This window comes from Balaenoptera physalus (assembly GCF_965194825.1).
Source record: "Balaenoptera physalus genome assembly, chromosome: 10".
NCBI classification, from domain to species: Eukaryota; Metazoa; Chordata; class Mammalia; order Artiodactyla; family Balaenopteridae; genus Balaenoptera; species Balaenoptera physalus.
In genome coordinates this window covers 44,093,532-44,114,121 of record NC_138889.1, presented here as the reverse complement: position 1 = coordinate 44,114,121, position 20,590 = coordinate 44,093,532, and the positions used below count along the sequence as shown (strand labels likewise).

The window sequence follows — 20,590 nt, the reverse complement described above, 5'->3', positions numbered from 1 at the left end:
GCACGTCCTCTGAGTAATTTGCACTTTAACCATCCTCCTGATTTTATCTGTCGTGTGAAAACAGATGTAGAGACAAATTATTTGCAGTGAAATCATTTCTAAGGGGAGTGCAGGGGTGGCTTTCACACCTCTGGAGTGTGGCAGGAATTAATGAACTTTACAGTGTTCATTTGAATAAGCAGAAGGAAACTTCAACCTTTAGTTGTTTGGTTATTACATTTTCAGACATTGTCAGAGGTGAACAGTCTAGAGACAATAAAGTTTTCCTTTAAAATGTAATCAGAAATAGCATCCCAGTGCTCTTCAGGTTTTTAATAAAAATTAAAGATAATGCACTGCCTTTTATAGATGCTGTTTCTATTTTTCAAAACAGCATCTGCTAAGTGCAAGGCACCATGCTAAGCACTTCATCTGGATCATTTTTAACCAAAAGCCTGTGAGGGAGTTATTACTATCCCCACGTCAGACATGACAAGACTGAGATCAGAGAAGTGATGTAACTTGTCCTTGGTCACACAGCTAAGAAGTAGCAGAGCCACGATTTAAACCTAGATTTACCTTTTTCATTAACCTTCTGTCTCATGATTCTTAGCTACAGCTTTGACATTTTAACTTCTTCCAACTTCTCTTTTAGAATCTTATTCACCATTAAAAACCAGGACAAATTCAACTTATTTCCTCATCTTTTCTAGTTGCACAGTTCTGCAATAATCCTTCTTCAGGGCACCCAGAGTTGTCCAGGGCATGTCGCTCACACCTAGTTTCATAGTTATTTGCATACATGCCTGTTTCCCTTACTGGATTGTTAGTTTCATGAGGGCAAATATGGGGACTTACTCTTGTATCCTCTTGGCTCTTCCCACGGTGTCTCATGTAAAAATATGCCTTTGTGGGAAAGAGGTAGCATCACCACGGAGGTGGGGTTTAGCCTCTGCTGTGAGGATCGTGAGGGCCAGAAGATGCTAGGAAACGTGTAACACAATATAAGAAAGTGTGCCAGGGTGAAGACGGACAACTGTAGCTGAGGTAATCCAGTGTATTAGGGGAAGACACCAGGCCTGTAGCAGATGTGAAGTCAGAACAGATCTGGCAACCATAGTTTAGTCCTTTTTTGGGAGGGTTCAGCATAGAACCTTGCAGAATTTCTAGGAAGATATGCAGGGGTCCATGTGCCAGGTGTCTCATTTTACTGGCCTTTAAATGATTTTATATCATAAAACTGAGTGTTGTTCATTGTGGAGAAAATAGACCATTTAGATAGGCCAGAAAAACTAATTACCGTAACCCCAGCACCTATTGGTAACGACTGTATATACAGTGATTCTCACCCCTGGCTGACTGTTACAACCATCCAGAGCTTTTTAAAAATCCGTGTACCTAGGCCCCCATCCATACCAAATAATTCAGAATGTGTGGATGTGGGACCCTGGCAACAATATTTTTTAAAGCTCCCCAGGTGATTCCACTGCACAGCCAAGTTTGCACAGCAATGGTCTAGAGTCAGGCTTCTCAAAATGTAGCATAGGTGCAAATCTCCGAGGTATGGGAGGAGCCTGCAGTTCTGCATTTCTAACTCAGCTCCCAGGTGATTCTGATGCTCCTAATCTAGGTCACACTTTAAGAAATAAGAATACACACTCACCTCTCAATAAAATTTAACAATGTACGGATGAAGGATTTCTTATGAATATATCTTTGACAAGTTATTCAAACTGTGAGCATTGGTTTCCTTATCTGTCAGATGGCAGGGTAAGAAGTAGAAAATTTGCAATTTTTGTCGCCCCAATGTTCAGACCCATGTGAGGGGAATCTCAAGATGGGAAGGAAGCAAGATTAGACCGTTGAACACATATGATACTCCAGGCATTATTCTTGGAACTAATAATAAGAGTAACATTTTTGAGCATTTAAGATGTCCCAGGAACCAAGCCAAGCATTTTAAATTGATTATTTAATTGAATAAGCCTCATTTTACTTAAAGAAGCTAAATAAGTCACCGAAGAACAGGCAGTTGCCTAGGGCTGGTAACGGGGATGTGAAGGCAGGCAGTCTGATGTCAGAGCCTGAGTACTGGTTACTTAATGGTACATGATGATGGTTCATGGTGCCTCTCAGGCTAGATAATCTTTAAAACCCATCCATATAGTATAATTTAGATTGCCCGCCACTTCTTCCTTATTTTGATCATCCAATATTCAGAATTCTGTAAAAAAAAATATATCTTGGCAGAAAGAGAAAGGGGGAGACGTGTGCCATATTGCACATCTGAGCACACACATCAGTGGTATGTTAATGGCACCTAAAATGGCATCATTTCTTGCGACATCCCTAATATTGGTTCACCATCTGTAGCTTAATTTCTCTGAAGAAATCCAATATAGCATTCAAGGTTTAGCTAAATCGCCTAGAGACTTCTTCAGGTGCACAAATACTTCTTCATCTAGGCTGAATTAGAAGGCAGAGCCGGAGGGCCGTGTGAGACTGGGAGGGAGAGAGCCATGAGAATTGGTGATGAGGCGAGGAATTGAGGGAAGAACAGATGGGACTGGTAAGTATCCAGGGATTCTGGCAAAATGAGACTCGTACACGGCATCTCTGGTCCTAAGTGTATGTGTGTGTACATGTATATGTGTGTGTGTGTATGTGTGGGTGCATGTGGCAGGATCACCTTGTATGAGAGAGAATTATTCAGAGGAGATGGCCTTTGGAAATATTCTCCACCATACATCCTCAGCATTACCCCTCCCTTGTTAGCCACTATCTTATCCTTCACTCTAATGACAGGTTGCCCTGACCCAGATCCCCCAGTCGATTTCATCTGTAATGAGTAGCACAGTGAGGGAGCAGGATTTGCCTGAACCTCAGAACTCTCCCTCCAGGCTGCAGGCAAGTCCATCTGTCATCCAGGCCTGAAGGGAAGGTGCAAGGTATGTGCCAGCATCAACACTTTTCCTTTACAAGCTGGCTTTTCCCCTTTGCTACCTGTAGTACCTACAGAATACTGTATCCAAAGGGCAAAGTGTTTCTGGCAGGAGAGAACTCCCCGCGATTACCCTACTGCTAAGGCAGAATTGGGAAATTCTATCCACTGGCTTGCAAAGAAAAACAAGTGAAAGTTACCTGTGACAGAAAACCAACAACTATGAATCATGTTTGACCCGCAAGGTCTTTCATACTTCGGTTTAAGATGCATTCTCACTTATACAGCTTTAAAACTTCTATCAGCATCTTGGAAATCACTATTTATAAAGAAAAGTCCAAGTTGCAGGCTTAGAATTCCATCGATGATTTCCCCTGTCAGATTTTCTTTTTTTTAAATATTTATTTGTTTTATTTAATATTTTGGCTGCATCGGGTCTTAGTTGCGGCACGCGAGATCTTTGTTAAGGCATGCGGGATCTTTCGTTGCGGCGCAGCATGGGCTTCTCTCTAGTTGTGGCATGTGGGTTTTCTCTCTCTTGTTGAGGCACACGAGCTCAGTAGTTGTGGCGCAAGGGCTTAGTTGTCCTGCTTCATGAGGGATCTTAGTTCCCTGACCAGGGATCGAACCTGCATCCCCTACATTGGAAGGCGGATTCTTTACCACTGGACCACCAAGGAAGTCCCCAGATTTTCTGAAGGAAATTTAATAGCAGCACTGTGTGCCCAATGGAGCAACTCCAAATCTTTACATCTGATGAAACAGCCCTTACTTAAGAAGAATGCCTGATGGGGCCAGTTCCCAGAATCCTTTCTTTAACCCCCCTCATATGTATATGTTTTTTCTTTCTGGTTTTTCTTTTGAAAGAAACATCATGTAGTCCAAGCAAACATTATTTAGTCTTTTTTTAAGCAAACCTGATAAGTGTCTTCACCTCAACTTTAATTTTTTTCTACAACCTGAAACTTGCATGTACTGTGTCCATTTCATTCTCTTCGAATTAATTCAGTGCACGGTCTGATGTCCATGTGTAAATACTATAGGGAATATTTTAAGCCTTCCTAATAGTCTGAAATGAGAGGTAGAAAAAGACTTTCTCTTACAGAGTCCAAGCTCTTACTGCTTGCCACATGATAGGCCAATAAATTGAGAGATGAATTGTTGGGGCAAGGAATAGTGACTTTATTTGGATAGTCAGCAGACTGAAAAGACGGTGGACTAGTGTCCCAAAGAACCAACTTACCTGATCAGGCTTCTTATATTCTAAAAGGGGAAGGGGTGTGGCTGGTTGTTGCAAACTACTTGGTGCAGGAATCCTTTGTTCTTGCAGCTGTCCACATCTAGTCACAATATTCCTATAAACCTCCAACGAGACAATTGTTATTTTCTTTTCTGTAACTTTTTAATCTCTATATGAATGCAAAAGTGTTATGCCTTTAAAGGTCAGAGCCTTGAGAATGGGCTATCATGTATATTTCCAGTTATAGGCAACATTCTTTTACCCAGATGCAGAGCCCTAGAGCTAAAGGAATAGATCCAATATGGAGTCAGGTTTGTTCTTCTCTGTTACATTTCTAGAAGTTAGAGTCTTGTGGAAGAGACAATAAACATGAGAATAACTACAGTGGTTTTTTTTTTCCTACTAAAAAACATACATTCGTAGTTAACTGATGTTTTTATTTTGCTCCTTTTAGAAATATGGATATGAGTGCTTAAGTGTTGATGTTGTGGATAAATAAAAACCAGAACACAGCCCCTCTCGTTCCTGCCTGGGTGACCCACCCATGTCCTGCACAGCTGGACTCAGGTCCATAACAGAAAGTGGGGTCCAGTGAGGGAGCAGGAAAGGAAGAAGAAGAATGATCACCTTTTAATGTTTCTATATTACTATACACTCTTCACACTGAAAAGAGACTGCAGGACATTCCTAGATGAGGAAACAGGTCTAGGAAAAAAAAAGATGTGATGGCTCAAATCTCATAACCAGTTACTGACCAAGGTGAAACTGGGACGCAGGTCTCCGGGCTCCTACACAGGTGGCTTTGCCATGTCTCTGCATCCTTGTCTGCTAGGAACACAGTGGAGAAGTTTCAGAGTTAGAGTCCCTGAGTTTAAATCATGGCTCAGTCATAGCTGACCTCGAGCAAGTTATTTCCCTCAGTTTCCTACTCTGAACAGAGTCAAAATAGTTGCTATGTCTCTGAACTCTTGTGCGTTTAAATGAGGTCACATATGCAAACTGTTTAGTATAGTGTTTGGCACATAGTACTCAATAAATGTTGGATACTACTGTATTATTTTTTGCCCACCTTTCCCCATAAATTAGATAGAAACCAGGATGTTGGAGAACCATAAAATGGACACATAGCCCCTGTATCTAACATTAAAGATTAAAATCTTTAACTAGCCACTGAAAAATTAAAAAATAAGAAATAAAAGACTATCAGGAACTGTTCTGATGATCTCCAACTATCAGCACAGAAGAGGTTGTACAAAAATTGGGAAAACATTATTCAAAGAATGGACAAAAGCATTCAGATAACTTTAACTCCCATGCCTTGGGGCCATTGTGGCCATTCTGTATAAAACAGTATTGGACTTCCCTGGTGGCACAGTGTTTAAGAATCCACCTGCTGATACAAAATTAATGCACAGAAATCTCTTGCATTCCTATACAATAATGATGAAAAATCTGAAAGAGAAATTAAGGAAACACTCCCATTTACCATTGCAACAAACCTGCCTAAGGAAACAAAATACCTGTATGCAGAAAACTATAAGACACTGATGAAAGAAATCAAAGATGATACAAACAGATGGAGAGACATACCATGTTCTTGGATTGGAAGACTCAACACTGTGAAAATGACTATAATACCAAAAGCAATCTACAGATTCAGTGCAATCCCTATCAAACTACCAATGGCATTTTTCAAAGAAGTAGAACAAAATATTTCACAATTTGTATGGAAACACAAAAGACCCTGAATAGCCAAAGCAATCTTGAGGAAGAAAAACAGAGCTGGAAGAATCAGGCTCCCTGACTTCAGACTATACTACAAAGCTACAGTAATCAAGACAGTATGGTACTGGCCCCAAAATAGAAATATAGATCAATGGAACAGGATAGAAAGCCCAGAGATAAACCCATGCACATATGGTCATCTTATCTTTGATAAAGGAGGCAAGAATATACAATGGAGAAAAGACAGCCTCTTCAATTATTGGTGCTGGGAAAACTGGACAGCTACATGTAAAAGAATGAAATTAGAACACTCCGTAACACCATACACAAAAATAAACTCAAAATGGATTAAGGGCCTAAATTTAAGGCCTGACACTAAAACTCTTAGAGGAAAACATGCAGAAAATTCTATGACATAAATCCCAGCAAGATCCTTTTTGACCCACCTCCTAGAGAAATGGAAATAAAAACAAAAATAAACAAATGGGACCTAAGGAAACTTAAAAGCTTTTGCACAGCAAAGGAAACCATAAACAAGATGAAAGGACAACCCTCAGAATGGGAGAAAATATATGCAAATGTAGCAACTGACAAAGGATTAATCTCCAAAATATACAAGCAGCTCATGCAGCTCAATATCAAAAAAACAATCAACCCAATCCAAAAATGGGCAGAAGACCTAAGTAGACATTTCTCCAAAGAAGATATACAGATTGCCAACAAACACATGAAAGGATGCTCAACATCACTAATCACTAGAGGAGTGCAAATCAAAATTACAGTGAGGTATCACCTCACACCAGTCAGAATGGCCATCATCAAAAAATCTACAAACAATAACTGCTGGAGAGTGTGTGGAGAAAAGGGAACCCTCTTGCACTGTTGGGGGGAATGTAAATTGATACAGCCACTATGGAGAACAGTATGAAGGTTCCTTAAAAAACTAAAAATATAACTACCATATGACCCAGCAATCCCACTACTGGGCATATACCCTGAGAAAACCATAATTCAAAATGAGACATGTACCACAATGTTCGTTGCAGCACTATTTACAATAGCCAGGACATAGAAGCAACCTAAGTGTCCATTGACAGATGAATGGATAAAGAAGATGTGGCACATATATACAATGGAATATTACTCAGCCATAAAAAGAAACGAAATTGAACTATTTGTTGTGAGGTGGATGGACCTAGAGTCTGTCATACAGAGTGAAGTAAGTCAGAAAGAGAAAACAAAATACCGTATGCTAACACATATATATGGAATCTAAAAAAAAAAAAAAAAAGATGGTTCTGATGAACCTAGGAGCACGACAGGAATAAAGATGTGGACGTAGAGAATGGACTTGAGGACATGGGGAGGGGGAAGTGTAAGCTGGGACGAAGTGAGAGAGTAGCATTGACATATATACACTACCAAATGTAAAATAGATAGCTAGTGGGCAGCAGCTGCATAACACAGGGAGATCAGCTAGGTCCTTTGTGACCACCTAGTGGGGTGGGATAGGGAAGGTGGGAGGGAAACGCAAGAGGGAGGGGATATGGGGATATATGTATATGTATAACTGATTCACTTTGTTATACAGCAGAAACTAACACAACATTGTAAAGCAATTATACTCAAATAAAGATGTTAAAAAAAAGAAAAGAATCTACCTGCCAATGCAGGGAACATGGGTTCAAGCCCTGGTCTGGGATGATCCCACATGCCTCGGAGCAACTAAGCCTGTGCACCACAACTACTGAGCCTGCGCTCTAGAGCCTGGGAGCCACAACTACTGAGCCCACGTGCCACAACTACTGGAGCCCGCATGCCTAGAGCCCGTGCTCTGCAACAGGAGAAGCCACCACGATGAGAAGCCTGTGCACCGCAACGAAGACCCAACACAGCCAAAAATAAATAAATAAATACATTTATTATAAAAAAAGAAAAAAAAAAAACAATATTGAGAGTTCTGGGAGACTGCATCCATGTCACCCTCATTCAAACAAGTTTTGCTTGATACCCTCAATGTACCAGGTTCTATATTAAATGCCATGGACATGAGATGAATAAGATCTATTAACCACCTTTACTTATATCCTGTTAGGGAACATTGACTCTTTAACAAATAATTAGAGCCAAATATTGGGTGCTGTACTAGTAATATTGTTGTATTCAACAAACATAATAGGCACTGATTGAGGTTCCTGAGCTCAACTGGTGAACCACCCAAAGCCTTCCTGAAACTGTGGTCTAGAAAGAGATCCAAACAATAGATGAGTTACTTGCCACATGCTAGAGGAGGAAAGGTCAGAGAAGGCTTTGCAGAGAAGGTGACATTTGAACTATCTGGAAGGATGGTGGGAGGGTTTACCAGATAGCCAGGGTAGGCATGGAGAAATGGTAAGCAGATGAAAGTGAATATGAAAAAAGACAGAGAGTAAGCACTAATTGTAGCTCACAGGGCTGATACTCCATTTGTATTTGTAATACCAAACTCAGTTTCCAACAGTCCTGGAAAATTATGCTGAAACAGCTAAGACCTACACTGCTTCAAGCAGTACTTAAAGGAAATGTCAATGTCATGGCAATAGATTACACAGCTGAGACCCAGGACACCCACAGGCCGGAAAGGCAGGGGAAAGATGTCATCCTTACAAGTATCACTTCTCTGACCATAACTACATAGAATATTTTGAGTTCTTTTTTGAAAAGGCAGCCATATTTTCATGCTCAGACTGTTTATCAGAAAGGTCGTTAGATTCCCCCATTTCCACAACAAAAAAAATCAAAAACAGTCCTTTTTAAAGTAATTGCACAGTTCCAGCCATATGCTCTCCCCTCCTCTTTACTGAGTATCATTCACTTAGGACTGGCGTAATTCCCCTCCTAAATTGGAGGTTTGCATATGTAATTATATCAAATGATGAGTTTGTTTATATCTCCAAACCACATTCAAAAGCTTGCCTATGATTTATCTTTGAAATTCAATTTCATCATGTCAGTCCCCAATTTACTGTGCCCAATGGGTCTACAGTTACATGTGTGATGTATACGCCTCTGTGTTGCAGAGATTACAGGATGAGGGTGCCTTCCACAGTGATGAATCAGAGCAGTTGAAGAGGGAGATTGCTCTGTTACGGTCTCTGCCCTGTTCTAAGACCCAACTGCATTCAGCTACAACAAAGTTGTTTAGAAAGGAAGATGCAGCTTTGGCAATTTTGACTAATTCCTCTGGACTGGGAGGGATGGCTCACTTCATTCCTGTCTGACTGTAAAACACACTGTGCAGCTGAAGCTCCATAGCTCATCCTAAGGATACAACTTTAGAAGGAAGAAAGCTTTTGCCCCTTCTTAGTTTAGCTGGCCCTGTCCTGACAACAAGGTTTATTTTCAGTGCAAATAACTACCAGTTGTGACTTTAACCCAAAATGTACTTTTCATTATGTTTATGTTCTAGATTCCCCAGGGACAAACCTGATGGCTCTATTCATTCCAGCCCCTCTTCCTACCAGATTCCTAAACTAACTCATTCATTCATTCATTCAATCATTTAAGTATTTTTTAATTTATTTTTTAAATTTATTTATTTTATTTATTTATGGCTGTGTTGGGTCTTCGTTTCTGTGTGAGGGCTTTCTCTAGTTGTGGCAAGCGGGGGCCACTCCTCATCACGGTGCGCGGGCCTCTCACTACCGTGGCCTCTCTTGTTGCGGAGCACAGGCTCCAGACGCGCAGGCTCAGTAGTTGTGGCTCACGGGCCCAGTCGCTCCGTGGCATGTGGGATCTTCCCAGACCAGGGCTCGAACCCGTGTCCCCTGCATTGGCAGGCAGATTCTCAACCACTGTGCCACCAGGGAAGCCCTAATTTATTTTTTATTTGAAGTGTAGTTGATGTTCAATATTATATAAGTTACAGGCGTACAATATACTGATTCTCAATTTTTAAAGGTTATGCTCCAGTTATAGTTATTATAAAATATAGGCTATATTCCCCGTGTTGTATAATATATCCTTGTAGTTTATTTTTTACCTAATAGTTTGTACCTCTTAATCCCCTGCTCCTTTTTTGCCCCTCCCCGCTCCCCTCTCCCCACTGGTAACCACTAGTTTGTTCTCTATATCTACGAGTCTGCTTCTTTTTTGTTATATTCACTAGTTTGTTGTATTTTTTAGATTCCACATGTAAGAGATATCGTACAGTGTTTGTCTTTCTTTGCCCGACTTATTTCACTTAGTCATTCAACCGTTTAAGTATTTTTAAAGATCTGTTTCCTCCAGGGACTTCCCTGGTGGTGCAGTGGTTAAGAATCCGCCTGCCAATGCAGGGAACACGGGTTCGAGCCCTGGTCTGGGAAGATCCCACATGCCGCAGAGCAACCAAGCCCGTGCACCATAACTACTGAGCCTGCGCTCTAAAGCCTGTGAGCCACAACTACTGAGCCCACGTGCCACAACAGCTGAAGCCCAGGTACCTAGAGCCCGTGCTCCGCAACAATAGAAGCCACCGCAATGAGAAAGAAGCCCGCACACAGCAACGAAGAGTAGACCCCGCTCGCCGCAACTAGAGAAAGCCTGCGTGCAGCAACAAAGACCCAACGCAGCCAAAAATTTTAAATAAATAAATAAATTTTAAAAAAGCAGGTTGAATTAAAAAAAAAAATCTGTTTCCTCCAAACATGAAAGACGTGTTCAAATCTAAAAGGCAGCGTTTGGGGCTTCCCTGGTGGCGCAGCGGTTGAGAATCTGCCTGCCAATGCAGGGGACACGGGTTCGAGCCCTGGTCTGGGAAGATCCCACATGCCGCGGAGCGACTAGGCCCGTGAGCCACAACTACTGAGCCTGCGCGTCTGGAGTCTGTGCTCCGCAACAAGAGAGGCCGCGACAGTGATAGGCCCGCGCACCGCGATGAAGAGTGGCCCCCGCTTGCCGCAACTGGAGGAAGCCCTCGCACAGAAACGAAGACCCAACACAGCCATAAGTAAATAAATAAATAAATAAAAATAAAATTTATAAAAGGCAGCGTTTGTGATCTCCTACTGATTTTTAAATGGCTTTACTGATACATAATTTACGTACAATAACAATCACCTGTTTAAAGCATACAATTCGATGGTTTTCAGAATACTTGCGGAACTATGCATCCATCACCATAATCTGTAATTTTAGAGCATTTTCATCAGCCCCAGAAGAAACCTTGTACCCCTTAGAAGTCACTCTCTGTCCCTTGCCCCAACTTGTCCCATTTCCTACTCATTTTCACTTTTGACTTAGATTTTTTTCCCCTGCCTTTTACTTTAGATCTGTGAAAATAAAGGTTATAGAAACCCAGAGAACTGAGACCTGCAGAGGTTTCCTTGCCTTTCCTCCACGAACAGAAACTCCTTGGCTTTCTCACAGCTCCAGATTCACTGTTGTGTATGTTGCTTCAGACTTTTCAGGAAGCCTGTCTTCTTCTCTGTTGGCTGATAAATAGGTGAAAAGCACATCCTGGGGGAGGTAGGCAGATGGAAGGGAGACACACTCTTCTGCCACTTATGCATGGGCATTGTGAAAAGAAGTGGCTTTCCTAAAGAATTACCCTCAGGATAATCGGGAGGGGAAGCTGACCTCCTTCCCGAGCACCGTCATACCACAATGGGCTGTGGCTGCGTGACCTGGGCAAGGAGGACCTGAAATGACACGAGATCCTACGGGGGCGGGGGGTGGGGAGTGCAGACAGAGGGCAAAAGGGCTCCTGGTCTTTTGTTCCTGGAAAAGCAGCAGGCGAACAAGAGCAGAGGCTGACAGCCCTTTCACCCGTTTATAGCCTCCATATAACAAGTATTTCTCATTTCCATTGTGACCTCTAACAGAGGATGCCCCCTGAAGAGGTGGAGAGGTCTGTGAAAGCCTCCCACCCCCTTTCGAGAACACACTTACATCTCACTTGGAAAGAGCCACCATGACATATGATCTTCTGGGAAAGCATGGCCTGAAAATGAAGGCATCACATTTGTGCTTTAGATGCTCCCTGGTGTGACCAAGCTGACCCTTAGTCAATATGACTCAGAGGGCCGACTCCTCTTTATTCCTCCTTTATCACCTCACCCACCAGTGCATTCACACATCTCCATCCCCCCCTCGCCCGCCCCCCCAACACACACACACACACACACACACACACACACACACACACACACACACACACTGAGCCCAAGGTCTGATCCAGATGCTAAAGCTTCTCAGGTGTATTTCATTCTTGGATGGGCAGAAAAATTCATGTCAATAAAAAGTCACAGCGAGATTCAACAAAGGATAGTGGAATTGCAGAAAGCCTCCTCTTAGAATCAGAGGACCATCTCAAGGCATCATCCCAGGAGATTTAGACACAGTAAATGAGGGATGGAGTGGGGCACAGGATCTCTGTTTTTCTGAGTTTCCCGGGAGGTTCTGATGAGCAGCTAGGGAAGGGAAGTTACTGCTTCTCTCCCTTGAAACTCTTGAGAACGGCCTTCTCTCTGTCATCTCTGACAATAGTTCAGAGGTGCCTAGCACTGTGCCATTCACACAGAGGAATTTAGGAAATGGTTTAAATGAATGCTAAAGGCACACACTCCCTCCCCATCCACAGATACTCTCCCCACACACAGAATAATACCCTCCTAAACAGACACTTTCTAAGTCTGTCTATAGCAAAACTGAAGATTAGAATATGAATAATCCATCTTTTCTACAGCCACTTTTGTCAACTGATCCTTAATGAATTTCCTGTTTTGTTTTAAGCCAGGGGCTTAGGTGGACCACAGGGCTTCTGAATCGGAAGGCAGGTCTTTCCCACGAAGTCACTCTGTCAACCTGTCTAGCAGGAAAATACAGACGTATGAGCAAAGGATTGCAGTAAAAGGCCAAGAACGATACTGTGGTGGAGTATACCCATTCTGTTAGTACGTATCAGGTGGACCCTTAACCCTGGGAGAGAGGGTCACCTCTCCAACACCTGAGCTAACACCTGAGCTAAATTTGAAAAATCTGTGGATGAAGCTAAATTTGAAAAATCTGTGGATGGGTGGGGCCCATTCCAGAAAGCATTCATGGAAAGGCAGATCATTTATGCAATGGGAACAAGGGTTTCCCTCCCATGGGGAGTGCAGACAGATGAAAGTGGAGAAGAGTGGGCTTGAAACCACACACGTCAGATTGGGGCTGGAACCCAATCGCACCTCAGATGGGATTCGAACCCAGCCAAAACTCAGATTGGTACTTGAACCCACGGGCTGGGGCTCGAACCCATTGTCTTTTAGTTAAAATCACTCACCTGGGGTCAGGACTTACTAAAGCTCAGGCTGTTTATGTCTCTGCACAGAAGGAATTCAGCGAAAGGCAAAGTGATAGGTAAGAAATAGATTTATTAATATAGGATGCTTTTGAGGGATACAAGTGGGCCGGCAAGGGGGCTCTGCCCCAAGAACTAAGTGGGAAAGAAGGTGTATTTAGGGAGATACACATTCCATAGACAGAATGCGGTACATTTCAAAGGGCGAGAGTGGCCCGAAATATGGGGTGATTAGTTTTTACAGTCTGAGTAATTTCATAAGCTAACAAGTGGGAGGATTATTCCAGCTCTTACAGGGAAGGGGCAGGGATTTCCAGGAACTGGGCACCACTCACTATTTGGCCTTTTAAGGTTAGCCTCGGAACTGCCATGGTGCCTGTGGGTGTGTCATTTAGCTAATACTAATGTATTACAATGAGCATATAATGAGGCTCAAGGTCTACTGGAAGTCTAATCTTCTGCCGTCTGGGGCCTAATTGGTTCTAACCAGTTTTGTTATATCCTCCACGGCTATGTCATTCTTTTAAAGGTTGTGCCCTGCGCCCTTCCCTCCTGTCTCAGGGTCAGCTTGTAAACAGTCATGCTACCTGCAGTGGGATTTTATCTTGAAGGCCATGTGGAACCATCTAACCTCTGGTAGTCTTACTTCCACCTAGTACCTGAGAACAAAAACGTGAGGACCTCAGCAGATTTTGATAAAATACCTTTTCTATATTTCATGTACCTCACCAGCATTGGGAGTGAGCTTTTCATGTGATTTCTCTGTTATCTCATGTCAATCAGCATATGCCATGAAAGCAGCCCAATCCATAGTCTCTTATCTTCAGGGGCATTGAAGAATCAAGAAATAGAATGTAAATTTGACCTCCTAATTGCCGTTTGACAATAATCACAATAAAACTTGCAAAAGACAAATTGGGTGTCCTTGAAGGTTTTGTCTTCTCCTTCCCTTTTCTTTGCCTTTATACTCAAAGGGGTGATTCATTTATGGGAAATGCCATTCATAGGAAAGATAGAGAGATATTTCCCATGTGGAACTTATTTTGTGTAAAGATTTAAACAAATAAGACAAAGTGATAAAACTACAGTATGAGATCTTCCGTATATGAGATATTATATTTGAAATAATTATGTGTACAAGTAGTTATTACAGATATAACCTTCTTTGTCAAGTATAACCAAAAAGATTATATAAGCAGAAAAATGTTAAATAAGAAAAGTTCTGTTTTATAGCCTGAATCTAATCAGCTTCAACAACCTATTAATTGTTCAAGAACTCTTAAAATCTTTAATAAGGTTCCTATGGTAGAATATCAGTCATATGCAAATGAATCATTGAAATTCCTCATTATCAGAAAAACAATGATTCTTTAGTGAGGTTTCATATCCCCAAAGTGATGAAAATACCTCATCTGTGGTAAGCAGAACCGAGAAACAAATTTTTCAAGTTTTCTTTGTAAATTTTATTTTGTTTGAAGAATAATTCTGAGACCATCTGACTGTCACTGAGGACTGGCCAGTTATACTGTTCCGCATTGCTTTTGCTTTTCCTTTAACTGGACTTGCTTCCCACACTCAGTAAGCTGCTTGCCCCAGATATTTAAAAGTCAAATATTCTCATTTCTACACAGGTCTGATTACAACAACTTCAAGGAAATTGGATCGAGAACAGCAGGCAGAACATTTTCTGGAGGTAAGCGCCTAGAGGGAGCCGGTATTCATTAAAAGTGACTTTTCCTGAACTACTTTAACCTTCCACGGGAACTGGAACTTGAATGTGTGTGAACAGTGGGTTGCGAAATGCGGTTGTTTCTCTTGGGCTGGTCGGTTCTGAAGCTGGAGATTTCTGGTGCATTCCTCTGAATGCACTCCTGTGTGCAGAGAGTAGATGGCAGGGTGGGGGGACTTTGCGTTTCCTGAAAGTGAGCAGATGTATCGACTTTGTGCCCCTTTGTCAATAACTGGAAAAGAAAGTTCAGGAGCAGAGCCCTGTAAGCCATCATGGCCTCAGAGGTAAAAAGAGAGTGAGCCGGAGTGCCGCAGTTAAAGTGAAGTACATCCTTTGTGAAGAAGCGCGCTGCTCGGCCCCTCATTTCTTTTCTCCGGAGAGGATTGAGAAAGAGAAAGCTGCCAGTTGATTCACTGCCCGAGAAGACTGTTTCTGAAACCATAAAATGTGCTCCTATAATTCATTAAGACAGAAACAACAGCAATAAAAAACTATAAGAGCATTATTTCTGGAGGAAAAAGACCGGGGAAGAGAAAATAGATATGAAGGAGTCTTGTGGAACATTCTTTCCATACATATCGAGTATCTTTATTGGGAAGCTTGAAGCCTGGGTAGTATGTATGATGCTGTGATTTAAGTGTGACAGTCTGATACCGAACGGATGACAATGCTTCGAAGGTAGAGCTTTGTTTTATTGTGTGCATGCTGCTAGAATGATCTGTCAGCCCCAAGAACCACTCACTGGAATCCACAGGTCCTATACACACTCACACACACCTCCAATCTCTTCTGAGTTTCCCCTTTAAGTCAGTTCACCAGTACTGATTTATATAAAGAACACTGGACTTGGAATCAGTGCCTTGGGTCCTAGGGCTTCCCTGCCATGATTAGGTTGGAGCCTTGCAAGCTGTTTAGTTGCCCTGGACTTCAGTGTGGCAAATAATTGCTACTCCATATACCTCAAAGGATCTCTATTAGGATCAAACCTGATATTTTATATCAAAGTATTTTTAAAACTCCTAAACCATTACACATAATACAGGATTATTATTATTATGCAGCCCTGTGATAAGCCTTTTAAAACATTGCTACCATCACATAAAGATGAAAGACTCTAGGCTGCCGAAAAATAATTATTTTAATTCTTTTTCAAAATCATCCTAATGGGCTACATACCTGGCCCAGAATTAGAGTCGGTTTGCTGGAATAAAAACGCCTTGTGTTATATTCATGGGCTTCTTTCCTTTGCAGCAGTGTCCGGGCCTCCTGGAGAGGCTATGTTCTCAGGTAGTTGAACCTATTACCTCCCAGCAGGGAAAAGGGAGGGTGTCTCATTAGCTGGGGGATCTGCCTGAGATCACTTACTGCCTTGTCCCTGGAAAGGTGGTGTTCTGGGGGTGTTTGGGTGGGTGCAGAGTGTGACTCTAGGGAAAAGAGGCAAAAGTGTTTTCCAGGCATTTGAATACACTTCCCAAAAGAATCCTTAACCGTTTCACATCCTTTACAGACTCACACGAATACTCACTCAACACTTTGGTCCTTTGGACAACACAGGTGCTCAGTAAAATGTACTTAGGATCGTTGTGGTTTTATTATCATATGGTGTCACAATACCTGAACTTCTCCTAAAGATTCAGCTTCATCTCCACACTCCAAGACAGACAGTAGCTCCAGGCAACTGCAGGGCTGAAGGAGCCACAGGCAGCGACCACTGGACGCAGCCCGTGTCCCCAGGACTGAGCTATGTCCCAGGGATACAGAATGAACAGGAAGGGTGGGGAGACACGTGATCAATGAATACATGCTATCACTTCAGGCACAAGCTCTCTGAGACCACTCAAAGAAGGTTCCATAATAGTGCTTGAAAATGAGGGGGTGATAGGCAACGTTCAATGGAGCGGTTAGCAGGGCCTCTTTGAGGAGGTGACATTTGGTGACATGAAGCCAAGGTTCTGTTGGAGAATCAGAACGCAGACCAGTGTGATTAAGAGTATAAAGTTAGAGGGCCGTAGAGGTGGTAGGAAATAAGTTGGAAAAAGCAAATAGGGCTGTAGTAAGGGTTCTGAATTTTCTCCCAAGGGCAGTGGAAAGCCAGTAAGCAGGGTGGGTCGGGGCATGATAAGATTGCAGAATGAGAGATCACTGGCCGTTCTTCTGAGCAGAATTGGGCTGGGACAAGGCTTCAGTAGTAGGAAGACTGGGAGGGGTGCTTTGAGAGGGACCCAGGTGAAAGATGACCGTGACTTGGATGAGGGTCTAATACAAATCCCATCGTGATTCTAGCTAACAAGCAGATATGGGTTTTCTGAAGTTTCCAGGGTAGAGATTTAAAAACCTACAGGTCATCTGAATTACACTAACTCGCCCCCCCACCAGCTCTGCCCACATGCCAGGATTGCCCATCACAGGTGCTCTTTCATTTGGTAAACTACCCTGCTAAGGTTTTCAAAAACCACTTGAATCTCTATCTCCTACTCTTTCTGTCTCTCCTCCTCTTCTGTCTCTCTCCCACTTTCTAAATTGTACAGTTCCTAGCCACATTGTTTTTTTTTTTTTCTATATAACATTGCTGTGAGCATTTGAATGGCATTCATTTCTTTTTTCTGAATGGATCATGGACAGAATATTGCTTTAACTCAGCCCTGCAAAAAAAAGTGAGTAAAATAATATCATTCAGAGCGCAGAAGAGAGTTCTCTGCTGTACACAAATTTTTGTAACTGCTGACACATTTTGTGAGTTGTAAGCACTGGGTGTGGGTAATTAACCTCCTGGAAAGCCTTTAATTGCCAAGATAACCCTATGCTCCTTTTAAACTCACATTAACCTTCTGGTTCTATTGCATATCTCTCCTTCCCAATCAAATAAAATGGACTCTACTTGAAACGGTCCGTTTAGAAGCTGACCTGGCAGGTACACGTCTGCATAGGTAGCCAGGAGGACATTAATGATTTGTTTATAGTTTGCTATCCCCATGATGGAAAGCAGTTCAATTGTATACTGCGGGTACTCTGCCTGTACATTAATTTCAGATATTTGTCTTGACTGTGTATGCGCTGTAAGGGTTTTGGAGTCTGTAGAACTTTTCATCTCAAATCTGTGACTATAAGAAGGGATTGTCATTATCACAATCTAAGGAGCTTGCTAAAGAAACAAGAGCAGCAAAGGACTACAGAAAACTTCACAAGTACAGCTTATATTTCTCTGGTGAATTCTAAGTGTTACTTCTTGCCTGATTTGGAAATCTGTTATGTGAAAATATTGGCCTGATCTTTTCTCCCTACCATGAAGCGCAAAAATATGGAATTTTCAGCTCATTTATTCAAAGTCATACACATTCCTTGATAGCCAGTTATGATCGCAGTGGAGGTAGAGGGCTAATTCTAGTAAATAGATGCACAACGTTGAAAATGATGCATAAACTAAACAGTGAATTAACATGTTGGCTTAGTGGTTGTGACTTTAGCCCTGATTACCTCATTAACAGAGAAGGTGGCCGTGAAATAAGGGAATGAATGCACTAATTCTTTCTTATGTTATGATCACTTGTATAGATTGTTTCCTCACCTACTAGATTTAATCTCCTTACGGGCATGAAACTTGATTTATCCAGATAGTGAATGGAAGTGGTGTGGGAAACCATGGAGGCTCCATTCAGGCAGGCCTGAGGTTATATGTGGGCACTGCTCACAGAACTTAGACAGGCTCTCACCTCTCTGAACCCCCTGTCCTTCATCTGTAAAGAGCGGATAATGCTTCCTAACACGGGGTTGGTGTAAAGAGATATGAAACTGTTACCGAGTCCAAGCCCATACTGCTCACTGTGTGACAGGCCAATGAATCAAGAGACATGATGTTCCTCCAACAAGACAAATGTTCTTCTCTGTTCTGCAACTTTATCTCTATATGAATGGAGAAGTGTTATACCTTTAAAGGGCAGAGGCTTTTGAATGGGCTATCCTGTATATTTCAGGTTATAAGGCAACATTCTAAACTTGTAGCGAAAGCAATAGAATACAAAGGTTGAAGTAAAATAAACTGATCCAATATGGAGTCACGTTTGTTCAGATCAGGCATCTGAACTATGAAGAACAACACCTTATGGAAGTCATCAGCGGTTAAATGTTTAGAAACCAGAGAATGTGGACTGTTACACTCTATTTTAGCAAATACGTTTTACAAAATACATAAAGTTAGGAAAATAAAAGATTTCAACGTGAAAAAAAAGAAAAATGAAAGGTGAAACGTCCCCAGGATGACCTCTGTTAGACAATGTGTTCCAGGGACAGTGGCAGGTGTTGTCAGCACCAACTGTCTTACTCACCTCTCTATTTAGAGCATCTAGTTAAGTACCTGGAAAGCAGGGGGCACTCAATAAAGGGTGTGTGAATGAATGATTACTCTAAGAGACCTTTATTTTACTCCTAGATGAGATCACGGAGGTGGGTATTAGCACACAGGAAAGTGAATAGGCTTGGAGACAGAAAGAATGGACTATTCTGCCTCTCTCCATCTGCTTTGCCAAATTAAATTATCTCTGATCCTCCATTTGCTCATCCGTAAAATGGGGCTACTAATCCCTACTTCATCAATGAACTACACAGAGGGTCTGGCACGTACGGACACAATTCTATTAAACCGTTGTTTGCCCCACCCTCTTTCCCCTCCCTGCTCTCCTTGTCCTCAATAAACACCTTGTCAGTTCCATTTCTTTTTCAGAGCTGGCCCCAGTGTTTGAATAGCTTACAGCAGTTTGATTATTCTTAAAAGTTATATCCATTTAAATAATGCTATACTCCCAGCCTAATTATGTGTGAATCTTTCTCTTGTTTGCTAAAAGAGTATGATTTTGCCTCTCTTTTGATCTTGAAATGCTTCTCTGTTCAGGGGTAGATGGCTCTGATAAAAGTCTCCCGAAGAGAACAGAGAGAGTATTTTATTTGAAAATCAAAAAAGATGACAAGGCCCAGTATAAAGACAGAGGATGAGAAATTATGTTGTCTGTGTGGGTATATCTTGAAGTAGCCCAGAGAAGGTGGTGAGATTTTATAGTGCAGTCGGTATAAATAACAAAACACATTACAGAGGAATATGCTAGATCTATAGGAATGTAAATTATTTAGTATCTGTCTCTTTAGAATACTCATCCATCGTCCTCTGTAAGGTGCATCTCCTGTGACTATTTTTTCTTCCTGTCTGAAATTCTCATCCCTTTTTATAGTTTTATTTTCTGAGGGAAAAATATATTGCTCTTCGGTAAGTTTTTATAACATTTCCTCTTGCCTCGGGATGCAAATTGATTTCTTTAGTGAGTGCACATCCTTAGTGGTTTCTTACTTTAGTAAGCAGCTGCTTTTGAGATGATGGTAATTTCTGGTGGTGAAGAGTTGCAGGTCTATCTCAACCCATTAAGCCGTCCATATTTTGATAATTTATCTCCCAGTGAAATGGCAGTTTCTCTCATTAGGCTCTTTTTTCTGCCACCCTCAAAAAACTTCACAGGAAGTACCAGTAGGCCTTCAAGAAAAGATGTGTATCCATGCACAAAAACAGCACCTGTAGCAGGCACGGGCCTGCTACAAAGGAGAGTGATCGTGACTTCTGTTTTCCAGAGCTCCCAAGAGAGCCCCAGAACCCTCTCTTACCGTTCTTTACTTCTAGGACTGTACCCTCTC

The 20,590-nt window shown here is 41.9% G+C and overlaps 1 protein-coding gene across 7 annotated transcripts in view; it reads left to right on the top strand.

The window, feature by feature from the left end:
* Window positions 1-20,590, top strand: part of FAT3 (FAT atypical cadherin 3) — a 717,656-nt gene that overhangs the window by 483,544 nt on the left and 213,522 nt on the right. For all 7 annotated transcript variants that reach the window (XM_082409857.1, XM_082409858.1, XM_082409852.1 and 4 more), the window contains one exon: window positions 14,820-14,881. In XM_082409857.1, coding sequence (XP_082265983.1) covers window positions 14,820-14,881 — 62 coding nt within the window. The remainder of the gene's footprint in view (window positions 1-14,819; window positions 14,882-20,590) is intronic.